Here is a 27,920-nt window from a genome sequence, read left to right on the forward strand (position 1 = left end):
TAAAAAAATAAAAATAAATTTAAAAAAAAAAAGAGTTCAAACCTGGTATTTAAACACAAACTACACAGTCTACAGAACCTTTTCTGTCGACCTGCAAGTATGAAAATATTACATACACTGCCAGAACTGTGAGCTACAACAGTTTAGAAACATAAGTATAAATTGCACCAATTTACTCTTTAAAATAACTTATAAATTTGTAGTTTATGCCAACTTTGAACTCTGTGATGACAGGAATTAGTCCTTTATTATACAACGGAACCTAAGGTGGCATTGTTTAGTTGCTAGTCTGTGGTTACATAGAATGATTTGTTGAAGGAGCGTTTCCTATAAGACAATAGTTACAACAAACAATTAATGCTGAAATCCAGATCACTTAGACGAGCTTTGGTGCTGCACCTAACTTTCCTTATCAAGGTAACAGGAAACCAAGGTCTGTCAGCCCTGAATGGTACAGCAGACAACTTTGCCCCTCTTTATCTCAAGTACCACAGTAGTAGGTTATCTGAATATGAATACCCTTTTTTTTTTTAATTTAATTTTTTTTTTTAAAATAATCTCTTCTGCCAGTTGTGTGGTAAAGAGAACATTCAGTAACAGACCTTGGATTAAAGACTGAAACAGAGTCTCTTAAACACTGTTCCAATTCCGCATTTTCAGCAACATCCAGTACAAATTACTTCCCACTCTGATCAGAATAAGGTTGGGAGAAAGAAGAGAGGGTTTTTTGGTTTCTGATTTTACAAAAATGCTGGCACATTACTCATGTAATCATTCTTGAAAGCTATAGTTAAGTTCCTTTTGAAAAATGAAGACACGGTTTTAAATTTTGGCTGGCTTTAAATTTTGAATAACTATGGCTTTATCAGTAGGCTAATTCATTAAAAAACTAATTAGAAATGCAATCAGGTTGCAAAGTTTGTCCAACTATGTTTAATCTATTTCATCAAAAAGGATATCTATAAAGAGTGCAGCTATTCTTAAGGGACAATATACCTATCAGTCATTTATAGGAATAAAAAAAGCAATGCAGTCAAACTCATTTTGCAAAGGTTAATATAGTCTGAAAAGCATTTATTCCCAATTTTCTCATTTTCAGGACATGCTGAAGCCCCAGAGAGTCCAAAAATAAATTTTTAAAAAGCTAGGTATTATTCCTATGACACTTTCAGAGATCAAGTCTCTTCAAAAGCAAAAAAAGTAGGTTTTGGGAAGGATGGAGTTCCCAAAATTTAAATATGAATATTGAAGAATGCTAGCATTCTCAACACCAACTTAAGAAGTTACATCCCAAACAAAACTGACATCAGTGAAGAACATAGGAAGAAAACCTTAAAAGTAATGCCTTTTTCTTTTAAAAAGCTAGATTTTAAAAGCCATCTTTATGTAACAAAAGCCATTGAGTATCCAAACTAGAAATTATGAAATCACATACTGGAAATATATATGAATATTATTTTATTAATCATTTAGTGATAATACAGCTCTACTTGCTGCCATCTTCTGTACAAAGAGATTCTCAAAATCTCTAAGACCATACTGTTTTGAGAGGAATCTTGAAGAATTAGTTTTATGGTCAATTACAGGATTATGTTGAGACTCAAGCATGGCCTAAAGGACAAACGGTTACTTTAATTCCAAGCATGTTGAATATTGCCAATTAATACAATTGCCTGGTCTTCCCACACAACCTTTGCAATGGCAGCTCTCACATTTGGTTCCACTTGTATTCCCACTACTCAACACTTAGAGAAAGCACCACTTAAAACCCAAATATGTAGATGAGATAGGGTTCAAACTGTTTACTAATTCTTATTAGTGTCTTCTGGATGAGTGGAGGTCACTTATCAGTTTCTTCTTAAAGCTTTCCTTCTGGAAAAGCAAAACTATCTCAACCATTCAAACACTTCCTTAAGTGGAAGGATCAGCACATTTTTCTTATGTTCATGTGAAAATTAAGTACGCAGGTCTACTGTCAGTCATCAAAACAGTAAAAGCATCTTGAGAAAGCTAATTAAAGCTAAGAACAAACACTTTCACCCCCTCTCCAGCTTATTTTTCCCCAAAAGAAGGATCACAGTATGTTCTGTTATGGAAAACAGAAAGCAACACTTACTAATCTATAAAATCTTCTTACATATCCAGACTGGGCATGTGCTTATTAGCAAGCCAACGCTGCAGCATTTTTGGACAGTCTGTATCATGGATCACTAACTTTTCCCACATATTTCAATATTTACAGTGCTTGTACCACGTAAGCAGTTATGCAAAAGCTGCTCATGGAGAATTTAATTGCTAACTACTGTCCATGATAAAACGCAGCATAAGCTGTAATTGTTCACTGAAAGTTGAGTCACCTTCTTTAACACCACTTCAGTTGCTGAGCAGAGGCACACAGGCGTGGAATCCCAACTCTCCTACAGTCCTCGTATGAAAAGACTGAACAACAACTGAAATGATATACAGTACAACTGAATGAGGCTGTAACCTCCATATTTGCCCCACCTGGTCTCAACTTCCTAGGCACAAGTTACTTATGAAAGGAGGAGAAATAAAAATAAAGGTTATGGAGGTGGAGAAGATAGGGTCCTTTTGTTACTAACAAACCATAAACCCAAAATTGAATCTCAAAATGGCTGCCATCGCCAATAGTTCCCTCTTCCTGCTAATTTATAGTGCATTTAAATTATCTAAAACTTATCTGTTGTTTTCTACATAAATTTCACACAAATATTTTTCACATTCCCTATATACATATAAAGATTTAATTTTTGCCACTAGTAGAAAATTCTGATTTAAACCTCCGATACTTATAACTATTACATAAGCTAGGGCAGTTGGGTTGGGCTTTTTGTGGGTGTTGTGAGGGGAAGGTGGGTTTTGGGGAGGGGGTGTTGGTTTGTTAGTTGTTTTTTTTTTTCTCTTTAAACACACCTATGATAAAGTATCAACCTTATCTGTAATAACTAGATGAAAAGAAAAAACTTATCTAAAAATTAGTTTAATTTGGAACAATTAATACCCAGAGTTTAGCTGCCTAAATTATTCTCTCTAGTGGACCCTTTTGGGAGGCTTAACTGTGTACTTCCATGCTTCCGCAGGTTTATTTTCCTTTGCAGTTTCTCTCATGCTGAATTTCTTAGGATTGTATAACATGATTTGAGGATACTTTTTAATGATCCTGTAATGTATTTTCACTGTAAATTATTAATATGTATTCAACCTTACTTACACCCTAAAATAAATTTCTCATTGGGATTTTACACAAGCAAAGAATGCCTTCTTGACACAAGAAAGGAATAGTGCACAAACACGTTCAAGCACTGGCCTGATACGCAATTAAGCAGGTTGTATCTGTTTATACCAGGCAGACTATCCCATTGCTCTACCGGTTTGAGGCACATGTGTCAAACCTGAGATAAAACACTGTTTAAAAGTGGTTACCAGCCCCATTCCAGTAACATTGGTTCAGAAAGACAGAATGGAAATACAAAGTTAAGTTAGCACACTAACAGTGAAATAGAGCTTTGTAAAGTTCCGGCACGCACACACACACCCCTCTACACACCCAACCCCTGGCAAAGGGAAAAAAAAAAAATGTATTTATACACATATATGCAGGAGACATTACCAGTAGCATTGGGCATTATTCTCCAGTAGCTTCTCCACCATGTGCTCCACTCTTACAAACCAGCTTGGCACAGCTTTGTATATCAATGGAGTATCTGACCTGTAGAGGGAAGGTGATGGGGAAGGGAGCAAAACAAACAAAAACGTTTTCAGTGCTACACTATTTATAAAATACTCTTTAAAATGTATTTTTGTACATGACAGTCCCCTTTCCACAGACTGAATTCATTGTCGTTCCTGAAGTATTATCAGTTACAAAGGTTGGGTTTTGGTTTTTAAATTACACAAACTGTTACACTTATGCGAGCTACTATTTTAAAATCAAATCCTAAAAAAAAAAGTTTAAAAAGCCTTCAAACCCAGCAATTCAAGTAATTTGTATAGCAAAAGAAACCATGAGAACATTCAAACAATACTTGAATTTGAAATTTATGTTCCTACATAATACAATAATATGAACTTCAGTAAGCATTAAAATGAGTCATATTTAAGTCTTCCACTTCAGCTCATTCTGTATCTTTTCTATGTGTACGTCAATCTGAAAAGCCAGAAAACATTATGCTATGTTTTTACTATCTGTATTTAAAATAATAATAATAATAAATCATAAAGATGAAGTAACAGTACCCAGGATTAACTAGAATAATGTCCCATTCCAGGAGGAAAAGGAAAGAAAGAGATCCAGATAAACATATAAAAGTCAGAAGTTATAAAAACATCTTAATATATTCCTTACTTCAACATTCAAAGAAAGTCATACGAAATCCATATATGGTGGGAGCAGATTCAGAACTTGGGATTGCTTAGAAATGAAAACACTATAGGGCAGAGTGTACAGACTGATAAGTTCTCTAAATTACCTAGTAAAATTAGTATCTCTAAGCATCCGACCACATTGTGTCTCAACCTGGTCTCTTATTTGCCAGTTCCGTAATACAACTGCTTAAGGTCTTAAGAGATTGTTCAAGTAGCATGCATCCTTCTAAAGGATCCAGTAATCAAATAGCGGGTACAAGTCATTATAGGAGAGTTCAGACATTTCTAATCCTTCACATCCATCCCATTATTGCAACTTGAAAAGGGACACTGAGCTCTGGGGGATGGAATCTGTCTATGGCTACAGAGCAGCTTCAACAACACTGGGAGAAGTAGCTCATTCTCCCTTACTATCAATCCACCCCACAAAATGTTTCTTAAAATATCACTTTTGTTTAAGTCACTTTGCCTCAGAACTTGGAAATACACTTGCTCAACAATAATTCGCAAGCAAAGACCCTGAGAAACTACCATTATCTCCTACATGCAGTCGCTAAACAACCCATCTTAAAAGTTTAATTCATTTTACTTATATCTATAGCAAGGATTCGTTTGAAATGTACAAACTATTGGAGATAATGATGTAAATTAAAATTGCTACTGTGGAAGCACTTCCTAAAGGTACACCCGCATGACCAACAAAAGAAAAGAAAACCCACAGGAAAGGTTATTCAGACCTGAAAAACCGCCCTCACATTGCATAAATCCCAATAATAAACAACACTTCACTTCTCTTAATACTATATTTCGGAAGGTGTTTCCTTTTAACTATAAGCGATATATTTCGATCTGTATTTTTTAAGAGTTAAAGTATCTATAACCCTACAGGAAATGGTAAGAGCTGAAAGCAATAATGTAGTAGCGTTCCAGCTATTTAATGCAAATGTGCTAAGCTAGGAATTTCTGCTGCTCAAATTTAAGTCCTAACACCTAAAAAAGGGAACAGTTCAGTTAACTCCTCACACAGCAGCAAGATCACAGCAAAAAAGAAAGTATTCTGCAAGCTAGAAGGTCCTCCAGAAGTATTTTAGTTTCAATGAGCGTCTTGTTTCAGATGTGCTGAAGAATGATGGATTGCCATCATAGATCTTGCGTTACTGGAAACAAGAATAATAAAACCTGACAATAACAGTTTTCCACATGGTCTTAACATATTGCAAAAAGAATGCTGAGACAATAAACTGGTACCCAACCTCTATCAGGAGTAAGCAGCTGACAGATGGGGCTGATGAAAGATAAGCTTTAGTGCAAAAGTAGCTTCAGACACAAAGGATCTACGAAAAAGAGACAAGCAGATGAAGCCGTGATCATTTCCCAGGCTTTCAACCTAACACTGTAACTTTATAATACTTGATAACCATTCCAAAGCACCCACAGAGCACTGTTTCCACCTACATGAAGGTAGTAAGAAATGGCAGATGGCACAGTTTCCCTGAGTATCTTCTTTCTTCTAGCTGTACTGCCAAGTAGTGTCTTGGCAGGAGACAAAAACAGAACAACATACTGAAAATCTGCCCAATTAGTAACATCTTACACATTTCTGCCCCTCATGACCGGTGAGAGGGTTGAGGAAACCAGATTCATTTCTTTGCCGTAGAATCAAATGAGAAATACCCATTACTGGGTTGTGTTTTCCATCAATACAAGACAAGGGAAAAAACACCCAGACAGACCTAAATCAGAGACTGATGCTTACAAAATTCCTGCCTAAGCATTGCCCTCTGTCTCAGCTGAATGATGTTTTGCTCCCCTTATAAACACGTCCTTTAGAATTGTATCAGAGGAATCAAAGCACCTGAGCAAACTGCCTGTTCCTTAGCAGTGCCACAAAATTAGCATTCTGTGAAATACAATCTTTATACTTGAAAAGATGAAGATTGGAAAGACCGTTCTCTGTGGACACTACACACTCCCAACAGTTTTCTCATACCTGTTTTGGACTGCACAGCTGTTGTAAACAAATTATTGTGGTCTTATTCCCATTCCATTTTCTCGTAATTTAGGAAACAAATGATAGATAACTGACCACATGCTATCAAAGATGCTTCTTGGCTTTGCTTTCACTGGCTTGAAAAAGACAAAGCTCTGTATCTGTCAATGGTAGAGCTTCCCAATATTGCTTCCTAACAGAATGGCACGCAGTAGCTTCATGCGATGGACACTTCAGCTGTCATGCTAGTTACCTCTGCTATCTTTCAGAGTTGTTAAATTGCTACCTAGACCATACAGACTCTCAAGATCTCACATCTACATAGAGCGTTTTTCACCAACCATCTCCATCTTCAACAATTCCAATGAAGGGGAATTCTAACTGAAAACTATCTACTGTGTACTTACCAAGTCGTTACTGTTTTCCTCTCAGATTTTAAAGTTTGGTTGACAGAAAATTACTACATATCACAACAACAAGAAAATGTAGAGAAGGACCCTAATTTGATGATATGTAAAAAGGGAAAATATCTCAACATACTGAGGATTCAACAACTGCCTGGTTTCAGGGAAAAGCATGAACAGTAGTACATTAAGTAGAAGAGTCTGATTTCAAAGTTTTTTCTTACATTAATCAAAATAACTTATAACTATGTTCAAAGTTAAGAACTACCCTTCTACTTTTAGCATATTCCAATTATGGTTTGATTTCTGATGGCAGTGAAATGAGCTTTTCAAGTAGAATCCATTATTCTGTTCTTCCCACCAGATAATTTGCTGCTAGGTGCTGCCTGCAACTTATCATCAATCAACAAAAATGTCAACAGAGTGGCAGGATTAAGTATGTTCTACAGAATCAGCATTTCTACATTACTGGTTTGTCTCAGAAGGCCATGACTGTACATTTGAATTGCTACATAAGAAAAACACAAGTGCTGCTTGTTTTTGGGCTGCCATTTTTCAAAAACTGTCCCAAATCATCAAGGACATAACACTTGAAGAGTAATTCCCCTTCTTTCTCTAGGTAGCTGTTAGAAACAAACCAATCATGCTATTGAAGAGCAAGTAAAGGTTATTCTTGCCATAGATCAAAGATAAATGCACACTGCTAAAACACTTCACCTAGTAGCATTAAAGCTAGATGGAGAGAAAAGCTTTTATCACAGTTGTTTTCAGTACAGGTGCTGTATGCATCAGATATGACTTAAACTGTTCCAACTCATTTCAGATATGTAACTAGATATTTTTTTTTTAAGTGTGTCTTTACTTGTAATAAAACAGTTTAATACAGTATTCGTACTAAGATTACCGAAGCTTCTTTTTTTAAATTTGACATTATCCAGTGATTTTTTTTTCCTCCTCAATTTTTCAGTAGCAACTGTATACATTTAAAACCAGAGAGGACACTAATAAAACACACTTCATTTCTAGATTAAACTTGTCTAGCCTGTATTTCTCATAATCGAAACTTCTTACATTAGTTTACTATACTTGAAGGCCCATGGAGTCCTCTTTCAACCCCTGCAAAATTCCCAATCTGAGAAGGAAGATTCTTGACAGGCCACTGTGCTGAAGCACCTACCTGACATCCCAGAGCTAATTTTCAATTTCTAGTTGGCAAAAACAAATATTTCTAAGAAGTCCCCACAGATATTATAAACATGTCAACCGCTATTTCTGATCCAAGATGTAACCATTATTTGTGAACGCCATTCAGGAATGGCCGAGCAGAAAAACATGTATGTATTACCCTTACTACCCACCGCAGTGGATAAATGCTAACTTTGATTTTAATCAACAATACAGATGTTTCCACATTATAAGCAACTGGGCTCTACCAGACTCCAAAGAAAGAAGTAATTTTACAAGGTTAAAAAGAAGTAACTATGATAACAGCTATAATATAGCCATTTTATCCAAAACATGGAAAGTTTGAACACAGACATTTAAAGACATTCTGCAATATACTTAATTGGATACAACTCAAAGGGTACCAAAATATCCTTTTCCACCACTCAGTACTTAGCTGTTTAGAAAATAAGCTTTTTTAGACTTATTATAGCCATCTTCAAAAGGTAGTTAGCAGTACTACATGCAACACTGAAGAATGAGAAGTTCAAACTACAAAAACACACCTGTAAAATCATAATAGAAAAAAATTTTCAGCACTACACTTCAATTCATCAGATTTATGGCAAAAAAATTTGTTTACTTGATAACTGAACCAAAATTGGAGCTCTCCTAATTCAATATTCTTGATTCCTGTTACTTTTAGTCTTGTTAAAAATTAACTAGGTCAAGGGAGGGGAAAAATGAGACAAACCTGAAGAACTACTCAGTTAGAACCCTCCATCTTAAAGCCATATGCACTTCTCTCCTTACCTCCAGCAGAAAGGATAGCTGTGCTTAAAACTACTGCTGTGAACCAGTCTGCCTTTCTCTTTCAGTAATTTAATGATGTTCTTATCTGCATCCTAAAAAGACAGAACAAAAAGTTTTCCTTGGAATACAAATTTCACTATTTCAGTAAGCTACTACAGGATGTGTCTCTAATATCCAAATCAAGAAAACCACTACAAATAATCCAGTATTTACACACACACAAAAAAAAAAAATCAAAAAGCTTCTATACAATTTATGCATTTACTGCAGAGGCACTGTAAAACACTAAATTTGGAAAATTATTTGCTCTCCAAATCCTGGTATAGAGCATCAGTCCCTTCTTGCCCTTAACTCTGTTTACACACACACACACACGACTGTACAAAATTCAAATTTTCTGTAGCACTAATACAAGCCAGAACTCATATTATTTAATATCTTAAATCTTTTGAGTCTTCTGATTTTGTGGCAGGAAGCCACATAGTGCTTCTTACCTAATATTTAGACTTCACTGCAACACATTCCTCTAACGTGACTACAGTTACAGAAGTTGAAGCATCTTTTACAATACCTTACTAACTGAACAGGATTTACGTTCTAAGCTGGAAGTGAAAGTTGTACATTAATAAATTGAAGACAACCTACTGAACAAACAAATGTCAACATGACATTAAGAAAGAAAAATACAAAGATTTATGATACAGCAATATTGATAAGCTAAGAATTCAGCATACTAAGAATATTTTCCAAAAGTCTTAAGTTCAGATTCCTACCAGCAAGAAGATAAAACATGTAGCCTCCAGCGTTCTCTTATTTGTCTTAATAGATAGAGGGAAGCAATGATAGCTGTTTGAGTTCAAATGCAATGCAAGATTCTTAAGTCTTTTTCAAGTAAATTGTGTTTACATGAACATGCTTTGCTATCAAACTGTACCAGCAGGAAACCAACTAAAACCAATTTGTTTTCTTAGCACGTAGAATTAAAGAGGCACTCCTTTCTATGGATCTGTGCCTGTAGCAATCTGGAGTTCCTGTGGGTGCCTTTTACATGGATTCTCTTGCATATATTGGCAAGTAAATTCACATTGCAACACGTCCCACAGGTGGGGAAAATGACTGGATTTCTCTCCTCTAAAAAGTCATGTTACACTAACTGGCTGGTATAAACTTAATGACGACATCTGTGAATTCAGAAGTCATCCAGAGGTAAAGGAGGCCTCTGCACACTTGCCTAGAGACTGTATACATAATATTTCCATAAGAAACAAGGGAAAAGTGAGACTTTCTGCAGTAGATGCAAACTGGAGATACTCCTCTTCCCTTTCACGACTAGATACACAGTATTACTTAGGTTTCAAATTCTTTATTTTTCAGCTATTGTAATAAACAGTTGCAACATTGTTGCAAATGTTAAAACACATTTTTATTTTTCCAGCTACCAAAGACACATTGAAGACAAAGCCACTTAGGGAAAGAAAGGAACACTTCTACCATATATAAAATTTATCTTGAATAAAGTAGTAATTTACTTTCTCCAAGACCACTAACCTTCACATACTGTCCAGCAAAGTCAGTCACTTCTGCTGTGAAGCAGCCTGATGCATCAACTGGACAAACGGGCACAGAATCTTTCTGAATAATATTAAAATCCATGCAGACTCTGTAATCATCCTACGAAAGAGACAAGTGCCAAGTTACAGAAATACAAAATACTGGTTAAAATAGCAATCCCTGGAAAAAGAAATTAAATATTAAATTGAAAATGTGATGACTGGACAAGAATAGCAAAATACTCAGCCTTCACTAATCCCAAATACGCATAGGAAAATATGTATTTTCAGGATTGTACTTTTATTCATCACAGAAATGATGATTTCTTCAGAATATGTGTTTTTCCTCACCTAGTTGAGGGGATAGGTGCATGTGCTTCTGTACATATACATGCATATATATACACACATATTTTATGTGTGTACGTACATACATGTAGTCAACAGCTTCAGGCTATTATTGCATAGTAAAGGAACTGACAACCACTATGTCATGCTCTTGTACCAGCCAGAGACTTGTGTCTGTTTAGCACACAAGCCTGCATGGCATTTTTCAGAAGGCAGGTTGTTTTAATCAATCTAATTCTGGAACTCCACATAAGAAATCCCATGTTCTGAATGTCTTAATGTTCCATAGCCTTTTAATCTGTATTTCTCAATCTTTGTTGGCCCGTAGGCAATGCTACTGACCAAGAACCACACATGGACAACATCACAGTTTATATTCCTGGCCAGCCTCTGTTTAAATTTTTAATTTCCTGTAGCAGTAAGGGGGGGGGGGGGGGGGAAGAAAAAAATTAAGAAAAAAGAGGGTCACTTCAGACTTTCATGAACATAACTAAACCACAGCAGTATCTTAGAAAAGATTAAAACAAAATTATTAGGGGAATAGAAAAGTTCAGACATTAATTTCAAGCCTTAAGTCAAAGTAAATCCATACCTTAACCAATTATCACTCCAGAATACCCACTTTCTTGCCCTAAGGCGAGAGAATATTATTGGGGGTGGAAGGGGAAGGGAGAAGGGAACAGTTGCAGATCAGACACTCTCAGCACATTCACAAAATTGCTTCATTTTTCCTCAAAGAAAAAGGCCCTGTCTAAGCCTGCATCAAGTCAGATTGCTTTTTTGAGTCTTAGAGGTTCCTGTATTGCTGCTCTGATGAAACGGGGGAAACCACAGACTTCAGGAACAACAAGTGAAGTTTTGTGTAGTGTGAAACACAACCTGCAGTGACCCTGCCTGCCAAAACTGGCAGCAGTTGAACTGTTAGCCTCCTCTATGCTTAGAGCTCATTTACCTTTTGTAAAACGCAGCAGCTATTTCATAGGAGTTGCACTCTAAAGCAATTTGTCCACCTTGATCAAGGAGACCACAGCAGAAGCAAGGATGTAAATAAGCATTAAATAAGCAAGTGCTCCATAGCTAGCTGAATTCTCCTTTCCTAGATATAATCAACACAGGCGAGCCAACTTTGGAGTGACAGAGCAGAGTTTCCAGATCCTTTCTGTGGTCCTCATCCTGTACCTCCAAACCCACCCACTAGTCCCTGTAGTCACCAGCTCCCTCAAGCCAGATCTGGCAGATGTTGCCTGTTGATCCACAGTATATTTTACAATGATGAAACTCATCCATAGCGATAGTGACGTTGGCTACTTTATGTACCAAGGCATTACACGTAGAAATGAAAAACCACTTCAGCTACAGCACTCATTCACTCTAGACCATGGTCTCTTTCCGCTCTCCAGCAGCTGTGGACAGCCATCACGATTATTCAGCCTCCACTTGGTCAACCAGCTTCTTCAGTCAATAGATTAACTGAGATAAGCCCATCCTCAGCTGACCTTTCATCAGCTATTATTGCTGAGATACAGCAAGCAGACTGCAGTGTTTAAAATGTAGGCCAGATGACAGAACTAATGTCAACCCTGATTTGGCAGTGAACTGTAAAAGGCTTTGAAGAAGCAGCCAGCAAAGACTACAAAGCTCGGCACGCTCACAAGCTAGCTAAAACATAATAACAAACCTTCCACTTCACAGGACCTAGGTCAAGAGGTGGTTCAGTCACGATTTGCATCGCTGATGCAGCCAATGATATATAAAGGGCTTTGCTATTTTGGTTTTCTACCGTTAGTTCCTTCCTTTTGAAGAACTCAAACTTGAACGTAGAAGCTTTCCAGACTGACCTGCCATTTGATTTAATGAGGATTTGCTTCAGTAACCACAACCCAAGAATATGTTCAGGCACATACAGAAATCCAAAAATGCTAAGCTCCGCTGGAAAGCTATGACAAATTTCAATTCTTTCCAGGATAGAAGTCATAGTGTTCACTTTTGTACCCCTGCCACAACTAGATCTCTTGAAAGATTACAAATAAAAGTTAAAAACCATACACAAAATGAACAAAGCAGAAGCTATTAAACAGCTCATTGATGAGAACTCAAAGCTTTTCTATCTGAAATTTAAAAAAAAAACCCACACAACAACAAAAACATGAAGTCAAAAGGTTCACTTTCAGCACCTCTTAAAAATCAAGTATACTTTTGCAATTTACGGAAAAGAAAGTGCAACAGTAACATATCTATGAAACTTCTGTGACTCAGTGTGAGCAGGCACTAGAAGTATAGGGCTTGTATGCAAATTAAAATGCTACTAAAGCTTTTTAATTTGACTGTAGATACATCTACATATGATGAAATGCCTGAGCAGCTGAATTTTAGTGACATGTTAATCTGAAGGTACAGTGAGTTTACAGAGTTTTTTAATACAGGTTTGCCTTGTTCTGTGAGCTTTAATTTTGATTTCTTTTGAACTGAAATAATAGAGTGCTCTGATATTGTGTGGCAGCTTCTATTTGGCAAAAGCATCACACAAGACAATGAAACTACATATCCTGGAACTAAATGAAGGTGAATTTTTACTTTAAATGTTGTTGGAGAAAGATACATTCCTAAGCTACCAGCAATACAGAATATGTATCACTAAGTAGAATTAAAAACAACCCACCTTACTTTCTATCCCTATTTATCAAAGGGACTTACTTATACTGAGGGGAAGGGATAGAGACAAGATACAACACTTTCTGTGAAGGACTCTGCTCTTTCTTCTCCTCTGACCCTTGCCTCCTGCTCCACTTACCCCTTTCCTCTTTTCTATTCACCTTCAACACAACAGTAAAGGAATTCACAGAGAAGCCAATTAATTAGGAAGACAGTCCTGCCTACAGTCATGAGTTATCTCCCTTCTTTCATCTAAGCTTGTCTACTTAAAGGCCAACACACATCACACTCAGTATTCTATACAGAGCCTGCTGTACAATGATGAATTTCTGACCCTAAACCAGAACCCTTTGCGAGCCTTTATGAACAAAAACAATCAACGGGCTGTCAAAGTGAACTACATGCATCCCAAAAGAAAAAAGGTAGCAGCATTAAGTGCAACATATACTATACAATTTCCTTCTAAAGTTAGCATATCCAGTTGACTCAGGCCTATGCATCATGCATTATAAAGTCAAGCTGCTCTTTAGCTAATGAGTGCAAAGTTTTGTTCCTGATGTTAGCGTACTTTTTCCTCACACAAATATTTTATGCATTTTTTTCTTTGCAATGAATTTAACTGATACTCTCATGTTTTTGGGGGTTTTTTTAAATGGTTTTTGTTTTTCTCCCTCCTGGGAATTCAGCAGATTTTTTTTTTTCCCCTCTGTGTTTACACAAATCTCTGTGGGCTTACAACAAAATCAAATAAAAGAGGGCAGATAATCCTTGCTCTAACTGGCCAGTGAGGCTTTCCAACAAGCTGTTTCCAACAACTGAACTGTATTGTGCAAATACACAACAAAACGATACAGCAGCCAAGGGAAAGTTTCTTCCAGAGCTCCTTCTCTATTAGCAGCCTATTCTCTTCCTTTATTCCATCTCCCACAGCAAGAGCTCCTGCCTCAAACCCAAACTCCCTCACCCCTCAGTCAAGTCCTTGCAAGATAGGGGAATATCTGAGGTGCAAGTAGCGTGATAGGCTTCAGACTTCTAAAGACAGTTTACCAGTCACCATAAATTTCTTTATTAGCTAATAACATACAGCACAGTCTGATTTTCTTTATTCACAGCTGTATTAAGCTGGGACATCTTTTCATATCAATATTCATCTTGACAAGGGAAACATCATCACAATGGATGCACCCTTCAGAAAAATGCAGGAAAAGACGACAGAAAAAGATGGGATATTTCACATGAATACAAAGAGGCCTATTACTAACGCCAACAGTTTCTGGAAGTGATCATAGAGCTCGTGGTCCAGGGATTGCTAATTGCTGGGCATTGGCAGCTCTACTGCAAGTTTTTTGAGGGCATCTTTGGATAATCACTGAAGACAGGACACTATACAAAAAGGACAATAAGTCCAAACTAGTGCATTTAATTCATGTGTCTAAAAACTGAAATGATGAAATCCATGAAAAATTATCCCTCTTAACCTTCAGAAGAATAGACTAAAGGAAAGGACAATAAAGACAGAGAAAAAAAAAAATGGAGTGCAACAAAATCCTTCTACACCGAGGGATAAAGTCTCAGTACAAAAGCAGTCAAAGCATTTTTTCATTCTCTAAAAGCCTAATGAGTAACGAAATTGAAACACTGAAGAGGAACAGGGTGCTGAGCAGAACTGCTGTTACCATCCAAAAATTATCACTTAGCAAAGCCAGTTTTGACTATCAGTGTAACAGATCATTTCTTCTCAAAGCTGTAAATTTAGACTTTGAGAAAAGCTAAGAACAATGACACTCAGAAGATACAGTGGTGAGTTCACTTCACATGCCACAACAACCACCAAATCAAGGGACACCCAAAATCTCCAGTCTAGCACACAAAGGGCACTAGTGAGTGCAAGAACTCATTAGAATACAATGCCACATTGTATTCTTATATTTTTAAGTACCAAATAGGAGGATTATTTAATATCATAGTCACCCTGACAGAGTCCCCAGTAGCTGGAAAGCCAAGCAAAGTGTGTTGGAACAAAGTCAACATAACAGATATGTAGCTCCTACTCACAGCACCAAAATAGGGGGCCTGATGTACGACACCCGTGCCTTCTTCCTCCTTCACGTAACTGTCTACTACCACAGAAAAGGCACCTTTATCTTTGCACTGTAACACAAAAATACGTTTTTCATATATATATATGTATACATAAATATATATAGCAAAACAGAATTCTTAAGAACATGGAAGAGCCACTAGCCACCCACAAGAGTAAAGAACTGCATCAAAAATAAGTGGAAGAGTAAAATGTGACATTCCTAACATTACTTAATCATATCCCATAGCTAAGATGCCCAGGCTGTATACTTCATTTAAACAGTGTCAAATGTGATTAAATCTAAGACGTCTCTAGAAGGCCTCATAGTCAATTACTCTTCAAGCCACAGATCTTCACACAGTTCTGTGCTTAGCAGACTATGGACCAACACACTCCTGTGAGGATACAATCTAGAAAGCTACAGGGATTCTATATACAGAAGTGTCCTTGCATTTTTGTATGTCCACTGTACCTTCTAATTTTAAAAAAGAAGTTTGCTTTTATAGTAATATATTTTCTTTAATTCCTCCAGAGAATAAGAAGGTGGTAAGTACCAAGTAAAAAGAAAAAAAAAAAAAAAAAAAACAAGAAAACCAACCCACAAAAAACCAGAAACAATTGCCAAGAAAAGATCTGACAATTTTCAGTGTGTTCAGTATGCAGATAATGAAAAATAAAAAGCTATTTCCTACTCCTTAAAACAAAAGTAGTAACAAAAATTACTGCAGTCACAGCTGAATCAAACATGTTACAAAATATTAGGTTTGGCTTGTTCTGAAGAGAGATAGTTTGAGATAAGACATCCATTCTAAAAAAAAGTAGATGCCCATCTGCTCCTTAGAAGTACAGGACTCAAAAAATTTACCTATTCCAAACCTTTACATCTGCAGTCCCGTTTTTCAGATTCAGCTGTGTGTTTGACCTTTCTCTAGAAATAACAGGTCCTGCTCCCTACAGAGGTTCTCTCACCTTTGCCAACTTCAGCACATGCTTCAGAACAGATGGTAGTCACAAATGACCAAATCCCTTACACAAGTTAACAGCTGCTTGTCCAGCAGTACTGTAATCCACTTCAAGTCTTTGAAAAATTTAATCCATTTTTAATCAGATTTTTTTTTTTAATTTAAAAATTCTCTACCCCCTCTCTTCTTACTATATATTCTATTGTCATCTGCGGTGCTATTAACTACACTAGACTTACGCAGTGCCTAAATGCTGCACAGGACGACATCCATAAAAAAGCATATATGGGTAGTTATTTTAGCAAAGGCTTTTAACTCTTCAATGGAAAACACTACACGTCTGCAACTGTTATCCACAAAGTCATTCCCTTGTGAATACAAAATTTGTGGACTTAACAGGCAGATGACAGAAGCTCACCAAATGAAAAGTTGAGAGAATACTGCCTATTTATTAATGTGAATTGGACGTTTCTCTGCAATCTGAAGTCGAACTACTATTTATCACTGAGTTCTTACTCCAGGCGTATTTAAAACTTAAGGGAAAAAGATACAGAAAAAAGTCAACCTTCTGTTTTTCAACCTTTCACTAGGATTTTGAACTACTTTAATACAATACAGGGTTTGTTCTTAGGACACAAGATTTTTACAATATAAACAAGGAATACTGAGAATTGTTTTTACGTTTGTCTTTGTATCCTGTATCAAACAAACTTGTTTATCTTACCTGAATAAAATATTCAAAGAGTGGTTTATATTTCTTGCCTTTAAGAGCAATGCCAGGAAACCTGAGGAGAAAGATTTACGTGAACACAAATTAACAACTTGAAAACTGCTTAGTCAGCTGGTAGGAATGCTGTTTTTTCCCCATTTCCTTTTTCCCCATCCCTAACAGAATTTGACTTCATAAGGTAAAGAAAAAAGTATTTTCTCAATAGTTTGCTTCCCATTTCTACACCTCTTCAGCAATTTGGACTTGGACAAAAACTGTAACATGTCTTAATATATCTCTGCTAACAGTCAACAGGTATGCTTGTATTTGATGGTCTTTCAATCAAGCAATCATTGTAAATTAATGTAGGAATTAAGCATTAACAACAATCTATTTCTGGTAAAGCTGGGCAAAGAGCTTCTGGATAAAACACAATTTCAATTTAATATTTGTAACAAAGCCCTATAGCTCAGCATATTCAACAGAACGAAATAAGCACTGATCCAAGCCACCTAAAAGTTATATGCACAGAGGATTGTGATACAGGGTACTGCAGCATTTAAAGCTTGGATGCCTCATTTCTTTTCCTAAAACGAGGCACCCAAGCTCTCCGCTGGCATCTCAGAGAAAGATCCAACACAGACAGGACTGTCTGAGGAACCAATTAAGCCAGACAAGAAATGCAAGACTGAGATAGAGCCTGTAGATCCGTCTGTCTTCAGGCTTCTGACAGTAGTCAACACAGATGGTGATTAGGTTGGGGTTCACTGCTCAGAACTCTCCTGAAAGTGCTTAAACCTTCCATTTCAGGAAAAAAATCTCATTAAAACACAACTTCATATAATAGATGGGCTACCTCTCAACGTGTGTCACATCTGTGGCCTTTCCCTATACTCTTCTCAATCAACATCTTCCCAAACAATGGTCAAACCATAAAACATTTGACTACCTCAAAGCGGGGAACTCTACAAAGCTGTTTTGTTGTACAAAAAGGAACTCAAGCAGTATTTAATGCCAAGTTAAAGAGCATGACTCCTCAGCTCGGCATACATAATATCCACTAGGAAAAGGGGAGATTTCTATTTTAAGCCACAGCTTCACGGATGGTTTATATATTTTATATTACAAACAGCCTTAGGAATGTTTGAGGTGCTTAATTGGGATCAGATGAGAGAAGAGCATCCCAGTGCTCAGCCACACAGATGTGGGAATGCTCAGACACAGAATGTGAAGCACTAGAACTGGCTTAAAAAAAAAAGTAGTTAAATTCTTATTTAATGCGAGTAAGTGAAAGGTTAAGGGTTGTGGATCACATTCCTGATTTTCTCTTTTGATATCCAAAATACTTTGTTTATCAAAGTCCTGAACTTCAAGCTGAAAACATATACAGTGCTGCCTTCTTATGACCTAAGTTATAGTAGTAACAGACTCATTTAAAATCACTATAGTAATCCTTCACGCTCAAGAGATCAGAAATCTCTTTGTTGGATCCTCTAGAATCCAAAAAAGAGACAACAGTGGAAAAGAGTGTAAAGAAATGAAGTGTTTAATATGCAAATAGACTGAAACATAACACAAAGGTAAGAAAATGCTCATCAATCATTTCATACCCACCACTGCTAAATAAAATAACAAGGCACTCAATGGCCAAAAGTGAGGTAATATACAGAGACATTTGTGCAAAGCTGCAGAGAGTATTCTGATAAAGATGGTAGCCATCTCATCACAAAGAAGTATTCCCATTTGCTCTCACACAAAAACCTGCCATCTGCATCTGGGAGGAAAAGGGAGAGAAGAGTCAGGTTTGGTGGGGAGGGAGGCGTGGCAGGGAGGGGAAGGCTGAGAGTACTCAGGAAGTTCAGATGACTTCAGATACAGAAAATTCCCCAATAATATCATTCCTTGACTTCAGCCTGCCACCTGTTATACAGCAAGTGTCATGATTTTCTCCCTTGAGGGCCTAACTGCCTGAGAATTTAAAAGTGAGCTACAGAAAGAAAAAAGTTAAGAGTAGAAATAGGAAAGTTCATTTCCATGAACTTACATACTCATAGATCTAAATCTTTAAAAGACCCACTCAACTGCCAGCTACCTCTCAATTGTCTCACATTCCACATTTGAGAGAACTAATTTATTATATAACATAAAAATTAGAGCATGACCAAAAAAAGTCAGCTTGAGCAGACTGTAGCACTAATACAGAAAGAAGAAAAATACACGGCTTTGCAATGAGAAAAGAAATTGCTAGCAGCCTTATGTATAGGCACAGAGAGGTTAAAAAACCCAACACACCAGAGATTGGGGGGGGAGGGAGGGTGGAAATTAGAAATACAACTAGCCAGGGAGATAAGCAATGACAGCTGAAACCTGCGTATGATTGTCTTAAAGAGTAGGTACTTCACAGTTCTGATGAAAACACCGCACCAAAAGAGGCCGAAACATTCATTGCATTCCTGGATACAGAATGACTGCAACCAGACTGAAATTAAATTTGTAGTATTCCATTAAAAGAAGAATTTAGAACCAAAAGACAATAGATCATCAAGTATTAACACCTTGCTTGTATTTTTTTTAAGTCTAAAGGAAATGCATTAAAAAATATTTAAGAAAATAGAGTGGGTTTGGTAGCAGGCTTAGTTTTTAGACACTCTGAAGAAGTTTCAAAAGACTGGAAAGGAACACAGTATCTATACTTCAAGAGAGAAATGGAGTACTGATGGACCTAAAAACCAGTCGGACTAGCTAACAACCTGATTCAACTTTAAGTGGTTGAACAGTTTTTAAAAAGTGAAGTACTAAAGAACATACAATATGAATTTCTTAAGAATGTCACACCAAGCCAAATTACTTCTTTTTAGGCAGACTACCTAGCTTAGATAGCAAGCAAGCAGATAGATTTAAGTCTTAATATTAGTAAGACTTCTGACACTTTGACATGTCATTCTGACACACACAAAGATTTTAACTGGGTGACTGTACATTTACATGGACGCACAACCACTTAGAGAGAAAAAGTTATTGCATCATGGCTTAACCTCAGCTGGCAACTGAGCACCACCCAGCCGCTCGCTCACTCTTCCTCCGCCCCGGTGGGATGGGGGAGAGAATCGGAAGAGTAAAAGTGAGAAAACTCATGGGTTGAGATAAGAACAGTTTAATAATTGAAATAAAGTAAAATAGTAATAATAATAATAATAATAATAATAATAATAATAATAATAATAAAAGAATATACAAAGCAAGTGATGCACAATGCAATTGCTCACCACCCGCTGACCAATGCCCAGCCAGTCCCCAAGCAGCGGCCCCTCCAGCCAACTCCCCCAGTTTATATACTGACTTCCCATGGTATGGAATAGCCCTTTGGCCAGTTGGGGTCAGCTGTCCTGGCTGTGCCCCCTCCCAGCTCCTCGCTGGCAGGGCAGGAGAAGCTGAAAAGTCCTTGACTTAGTGTAAGCACTGCTTAGCAACAACTAAACCATCGGTGTGTTATCAACATGATTCTCATGCTAAATCCAAAACACAGCACTGTACCAGCTGCTAGGAAGAAAATTAACTCTATCCCAGCCAAAACCAGGACATATTGTTAATTCAGTATCAGACTGAAAGAAAATTTCCAGTGGTATCCTGGCGGAGACTATCGTAACGCTGACACTATTCAATGGTTTTACTGATTACGCTGAAGGGAGGAAAAAAAATCTGGAGATCGGAAGTTCTGTCAACCCTGAAGAATGAGAGTACTGAAAATCATCTTTATAAATTGAGTACCAGCTTAAGTTGCTACAGAGTAAGTGAGAGATGGAGAATTCGGGGGGGGGGGGGGGGGGGGCAGGGGAGGAGAAATCAATGCAGAAATACAAAATAAGAATTAGTCAACTGTGACAGTATGAGGCAGAGTAGACAACATCTTAAGCAAATGTTCCAGCTCTATATTCCCCTAATTCAATGACTACTTCTAATTGCTTAGCTGAAATAAGATGTATCCTCCTTTTTTTTTTTTTAACCCACTGCACAGGACTGAATAAACTTAGCATATAAATATTTGTTGTATTTTACCTCTTTAACAGGTTTATGTTTTATACAAAAGAGTTAAGAGAAGCCAAGCTACATATTTTGTCTAAGACAGCTACAGAATTTAATACCTGCATCCCCTATACAGTCTGACTCTTTTAATAACTCATATTTTTCCACTGAACCAAGATTAATTATCAGCCTTCAGAAAGAATTAACTGCTACTAACTACATAACTTAGGCAGACCATCCTATGGAAGCAGTATTTGCTTGCTAAAGACAATGGTTTTTGCTTTTGCCCATTTCCTTTTAAATATTTACATAATGTTTAGAAAGTGTTCAGCATTTGGACAATCTCCAGGTTTTTTTGAGACTTAATGTCTTTCTAAGAAAACGCACAGGAAAAGGAAGGACTAAGGAACCTTTTCTCTTCCCCACCACAATACAACGATCCAATGAAACTTTGATTCTATTTGTAGCTTCATGTACAAGACTGATTTGTTCTAGTAAATTTCAATCTCCTTTATAGATTTTTGCAAGATACAGACACATGCAGGGAAACCCATCTTTAGATAACTGCAAAATCCAACTTCTTGGAACGTTTAACTTCTGATCTATAAAAATACTGGAAGTTAACAAGTGTGTAATAATTTATGTACTTGCCTGTCAAGTATCTCATATTCACTGTCAGATTTGTACAGTGCTATCAGCCTGGATTCCATCAAAATGTAAATCTTTTCTGTGGCATTATCTAGAATATGAAATAAAACAAAAAGTTACATAAATCTCAATTTAATACCCTCATTTGCACCATTACGAAGCCCTTCAATTTACGCAAGATGGTATCATATTCGCTATAAAACTGCCCAGAATAATCCTGCTGATCGACCACTAGTTTCCAGCTACTTCTTCCCCATACAGCCACTTAATGAACACTTTTCAAAAGTTAAGTTTAAACAGAAACCACAGGATGAAACCCAGTCCACTGATTTTCAGTGTGTTTTTTTGTTCAAGAGGCAGAAATACCCTACCTTGTCTATTATCATTGTGCCAAAGAAAGGATTTGAAAAGTTTCAGTATATGTAACTGAAACAGAGAGAAACAATTGGAAGATGGACAATTACTACATAAAATCAATATTATTAATTTGACATTAGGGGTAACAATTCAGCTTTGTTACTTTATGCTGCCTTTCTGAGATTTACTATTCCAATCAATTTTATGCTTGGATTTCTTTTGAAAAGAAATAAATACAAATAAAAAGTGAAACGTTATGAAGGAAACATTTTCTACCCCCAAATAACCCTACTCTCTTAACTTCAACGACAAGTTTTATTCAGACTACTACCTTACCAACTTAGTCAGGGTCACTATACCACCAGCAGACTGTAGGCCAGAGACACCCAAACCCAACAACTCAGCATCTCAGGCAGGTGTAGGTGTTATTTCTGAAAGCACTCAATAACTCTTTTTGAGATGACCAAATTTATGTTAAAGCCTTTGAAAACCAAAATATATGTAGTTCTCTCTTAAAGCAAAGAAAACCCAAACACCTGGAGTTCACTGTAAATGCCTCTGCAACTTTTCATGTTTAACATCACCTTAGGCACACGTTAGATTCATGGTTATGTTGGAACTGGAAATTATACCTTTGGCATTTTTTTTAGTCCAGATTAAATGCCATCATTAACTTGAATATCTCTTCTCCCCCCCTCTTTTTTTTTTTTTTTTGAGACACACTGAAAAGTCAAAAAAGGTGAGCAGTTTGGGAGAACCTGAAAACAGCAATGCAAGAAGTACTGTTATCCAAATTCCTGCTTACTTTTTAATTTAAATTAAAAAAAGAAAAAAGAGTTTTGTAGATCAAGATATAATTAAAGATGACTGCATTTCAAGAATAAAATAAATTCCTTTCCTAAGTGAAAAGGAAGACACATCATAACATACTCCATTACCAACGGAAAGAAAAAAAAAAAGGAACTGCAAACCCTGGAAAACTACTTGAAGCAGTAATGAGAAAAGCAACAGCCTGTATTGTTTAGGCACCCTATATGGTCTGTTGCATACATTTCCTGAAGTGCTGGGTGCTCTCATGAAAGAGATTACCTTATAGTACAACTTGTTTAGTCAGGCACAACCAACTGGTCCACGAGTAAGCCAAGGCACTTGGTCAAGTGTACTCTTACATTGGAAACCACAGTATATACCTTGCCTTACATTTGTGCTAGAATACACACTTCAGCCAGGCTGAGACTAGCATGTGATATCTTGGGTCTGTTATGGGTTAAGAGTACAGAGACATTCAGTTACTGCAACTTAACTGTCATACAGCAGTAACTTGTTCATGAGTCTGAGCCCCAAGAAAGGAGGGAAGAAAAAAAGCTGGGGACACCCAGTCACACTTCCCTGTCTTTCAAATATAGTGTGACTTTAAGAAGACAGATAAGACATTTGCTCTTTTTCTTTATTTCATCTATCAATATTTTTAGGGAACAGTCCTCACAATGCATGTAAAATAAAGAACACAGCAGTTGGAAATCATCAGCCCCGTAGCAAGTAAATCTCATCCTTCAAAATAACACTGACCCAACCCCAGCAAAGTGCTATAAATTTAGCGTAAAACATAAGTACATATTCACAGGCACTGAAGAAAGAAGCGTTCATTATATGTCACCTTCAGTTAACACTTGCCTCTCAATTTTACATACTGCAATTCTGGATTAACGCAAAGGGCCAAATTACTAGGCAAGGTCCAAGGAGTAGTAGTCCAAGCAACAAGAGAAACACTTGCATCTTCATCCAGTGGGAAGCTCACAACCACTGAAGGATCTTGAACGTCCTTAAAAACAAGATAAAGTCAAAGGCGGAAAAAGGCAGGGGAGGTTTACTGCACGTGTTAGTGAGAAAATACAAATCTAAGAAGTAATAACTATTACTGCCATCCACCAAAACCTATCTTGCAACTTGCTTAGTTCATCACTGTAGTGGTAGAAGGTGAAGTGGCAGCATAAGAAACCTTGAAGAGAACACTAATCGCAATGTTCCTCAATTATACCAGTGCAAACTGTCAGTCCAACAAGGCCACAGGGTTAAAAGTTCAGATTAGCAGTGAGATTTTGGGAATTAGCTGCCAAAACACCAAAGAGAGCTGAGCGCCAGTTCCCTCAAGTACCTCTTATAATCCCATTTTAAAAGTTTATAATCAATCTCAACTGTCAAGAAAATCAGCAGTTTCTCAGATACTGCTACACAAAGCCTTTTCCCACCTTTTCTTCTAGAGTCAGGGAGTAGGAAGAATAGCCATCACTTAAGAAGATGCAATCTCTTATTAAGAGGCTGTTGTTAACAAGGAAAAAAGAAGTTTTGGGTACTTAAAAAACAAGAGTATGTCAATATTTAAGAGTAAAAAAAAAAACTTAGGGAAGGAGACCTTTGTCAGCTACTCTATAAAACTTTGCCTCCAAATGAGTCAAAAGAATCCCCTGAAAACAAGTTTTTCTTTCAGATACATACAACCCTATTCAGTCACTTCACGTTTCACATATTATGAAAAGCAGATTGAAAAAGCAATTCTAATCTTGCAAATGTGAAATTTTCACTATTAATTTTAAATGCCAAACAAAAATGGGCGTCATGTGCACAGACCCTAAATAGATAAATAGGTCCTATCCCCCCATCAATTCTAGTGCAAGGCACTCTGGTTTCCATCCAGCATCATGGAACAGTTAATGGCATCACGGGACAGGCAGCTATTTATGTCTGAGCTAAGCGCTGCTCCAGAGGGAATTTTCTGTGAACATCTGGTGCAGTCAACAGTAATACATAAATATTACATAACTCCCCAACCGCATTCAGTAACAAGCAAAGATCCAGCTATCACTACAATTCCGTCTCTACCAATTGTTAAATGACACTGTAGGCTATTTACTTCATTTTCTGAAGCACTCAGTTGACCAGGTAGTTAAAAACAACTGGCAAGCCATAAAAAAATAACATCCAGTTTGCCAAGTAGTGGCATTGTATAATATTTTATCTGTTCACAAAATTATGCCTGCTTTAATCTGAAGACAACACTTCAGTTAAATGTTATACAAGCTGCTGACATAGTTTACTCAAGCGTACATTAGACACCTAACTCAGTTTCTAAACATGCTTCTTGTGTCCTGTTTCCTGTGTCCTGTTTCAACAAGGCCAAGTGCTGGGTCCTGCACTTCGGCCACAACAACCCCATGCAGTGCTACAGGCTTGGGGAAGAGTGGCTGGAAAGCTGCCTGGCAGAAAAGGACCTGGGGGTGCTGGTCGACAGCCGGCTGAACATGAGCCGGCAGTGTGCCCAGGCGGCCAAGAAGGCCAATGGCATCCTGGCCTGTATCAGAAATAGTGTGGCCAGCAGGAGTAGGGAAGCAATTGTGCCTCTGTACTCGGCACTGGTGAGGCCGCACCTCGAATACTGTGTTCAGTTTTGGGCCCCTCACTACAAGAAGGACATTGAGGTGCTGGAGCGTGTCCAGAGAAGGGCAACGAGGCTGGTGAGGGGTCTGGAGAACAAGTCTTATGAGGAGCAGCTGAGGGAACTGGGGTTGTTTAGCCTGGAGAAGAGGAGGCTGAGGGGAGACCTTATCGCTCTCTACAACTACCTGAAAGGAGGCTGTAGCGAGGTGGGTGTCGGTCTCTTCTCCCAAGTAACAAGCGATAGGATGAGAGGAAACGGCCTCAAGTTGCGCCAGGGGAGGTTTATATTGGATGTAAGGAAAAATTTCTTTACTGAAAGAGTGGTGAAACATTGGAACAGGCTGCCCAGGGAAGTGGTTGAGTCCCCATCCCTGGAGGTATTTAAAAGACGTGTAGATGTGGCGCTTAGGGACATGGTTTAGTGGGCATGGTGGTGTTGGGTCGACAGTTGGACTCTATGATCTTAGAGGTCTTTTCCAACCTTAATGATTCTATGATTCTCACAGGATCAATAAACAGAAGCCAAAGCCTGCTTTCCACAGTGAGAAAGATAACGGCTGCCTTACACCCAGAAATGACTGGTCTCGCCAGGAACAAATCATGTCAGCTTACAGACCCTCAATGTTTCAGTCTTCAAAATACCACCTCTAGCAGACAAAAAAAAGATAATTTTTGCATGAAGTGGCAGAGCAGCACACCCCACACACACACTCTACTGGTTCCAGAGTAAGAAATAGCATCTAAATATTTCATTAAGACTTGAGAAAAAGAGCTTTGCTCTATGGAAAAGGGGCACACACACAAAAAACCACCCACAGTCTCTGTTCTAAAGAAAGCTCATTAATCTGAGCCTGTATGAAATGTCAGTTAATAAGTATGAGCAAAGTAATTATTTCAGTTGTCAGACAGTCACAAATACTGAGATATCTTTGCAGGTCTCACTTTCTTAAATCACAAAACCTTTATTCTTCAGTATGGTCAATTACCCCCTCAGCAATATTGAAAGCTCTACTATCTGTGGACTGCATTGTACTACAAATCTATTTAAACATTTGTTTTAAAAACACTATTTTTGGCCAGCAAATTGGCATTTTTTAGGCAAGATGTAAAAAAGACCAGATACACAATTTGTGCTAGCTCTCTGCTGTAACAACATAAATGAAAGATTTATGATATAACGATATGGAGGCCTGGATGGGGATTAGAAAGGATACAAAACCTCTGTCCACAAACTAACATGAAATTTGGAAAACTGGGACACGAGTTCTGCCTTCACATATGTGAACACAAGTTTGTTGCAAATGAGAAGCTGCACCTACTATAGCTAGTCATTCATTTTTAAAGGAACATCTTCTGAAACATAGTATACCAATAGTAAAACCTTTCCTGGAATTTCTCAGTCTAAATTAATGATTCTTAGAAGAGCTATTATCCTACTGCGCTACAACCAAACACAGTCTTTGAAAATTCTTATTAATCCCCTCACAGGAGATTTCAACTCTGCCAAGGACCTTCCTCTTTTCAGATCTGCACAGACAGGGACAGCAGCACTTCTCTAAGTATTTACCATAAAAACCCTACACAGTGCAATACCCATCTTGAAAGTCCAGAGAGGAAGTGAGAGTAATTTACCAGAACAAAAAAAAGTATGTACTTTATATATAATGTAAATAGTTACCAAGAAGAACACGAAAGAATGCTGAGATCAAGTGATCCAAACACACACAGCAAAATATAATGAAAACTAACCTATTCACCTAAATTTTTACTATCAATTTGGAGTGTAATAATATGCTTATGTACCACCAAGCAAAAAATACTAAAGCTTTCCAAATCCAAACTGAAGACAATAGAGAAATCTGATTGCAACATGTAACGTACACATATACTGACTTACCTTGTAATTCTGATGGGACTCAAAGTTTGATAGTGGGGTGTTGCATGCAGTTGAAAAAGGCATGACCTTAACACCTCTATACACCAGTCCTTTGTCATACAGCTGCTTGAAAACCCACCTGGAAGTAAACAAGGAACATGGAATAGCACTTGGTGTTTCAAATTTAATAGATCAACTGCAAAATGGGGTTCTGCTCCTAGCTGGAGTGCCAATCTGAATGACACCTTTTTTAAACGATCAATCATCAACTAACGACAATATTTGCAAGTCAAAAGGAAAGACATAAATTGATTGCAAGTGTATTTCTGGCTGATTTTTAGCTCTAGCTGATTCTACCAGCTTGGTTTTCCACGCACTGACTGCACAGCACGTAGTATTTAGATGAAACAAATCCATATTGCTGATTAATCTTTCTCAAATTTCTTGAATACAAAGAAGACCTGAAATTTGAACTACTAACAAGGCTGAAATCAGTCATAATTTAGAGAGAAGACGTGTA

General features: G+C 37.4%; 1 protein-coding gene across 2 annotated transcripts in view; it reads right to left on the reverse strand.

Moving 5' to 3' along the window:
* Positions 1-27,920, reverse strand: part of IARS1 (isoleucyl-tRNA synthetase 1) — a 116,312-nt gene that overhangs the window by 68,841 nt on the left and 19,551 nt on the right. For both annotated transcript variants that reach the window (XM_076346026.1, XM_076346024.1), the window contains exons 7-14: positions 27,422-27,539; positions 23,764-23,911; positions 21,736-21,823; positions 17,077-17,137; positions 15,363-15,458; positions 10,306-10,428; positions 8,758-8,849; positions 3,632-3,730 (exon numbers count right to left, since the gene is read on the reverse strand). In XM_076346026.1, coding sequence (XP_076202141.1) covers positions 3,632-3,730; positions 8,758-8,849; positions 10,306-10,428; positions 15,363-15,458; positions 17,077-17,137; positions 21,736-21,823; positions 23,764-23,911; positions 27,422-27,539 — 825 coding nt within the window. The remainder of the gene's footprint in view (positions 1-3,631; positions 3,731-8,757; positions 8,850-10,305; positions 10,429-15,362; positions 15,459-17,076; positions 17,138-21,735; positions 21,824-23,763; positions 23,912-27,421; positions 27,540-27,920) is intronic.

Source organism: Aptenodytes patagonicus, chromosome 8 (genome assembly GCF_965638725.1).
Source record: "Aptenodytes patagonicus chromosome 8, bAptPat1.pri.cur, whole genome shotgun sequence".
In the NCBI taxonomy this organism is placed as follows: Eukaryota; Metazoa; Chordata; class Aves; order Sphenisciformes; family Spheniscidae; genus Aptenodytes; species Aptenodytes patagonicus.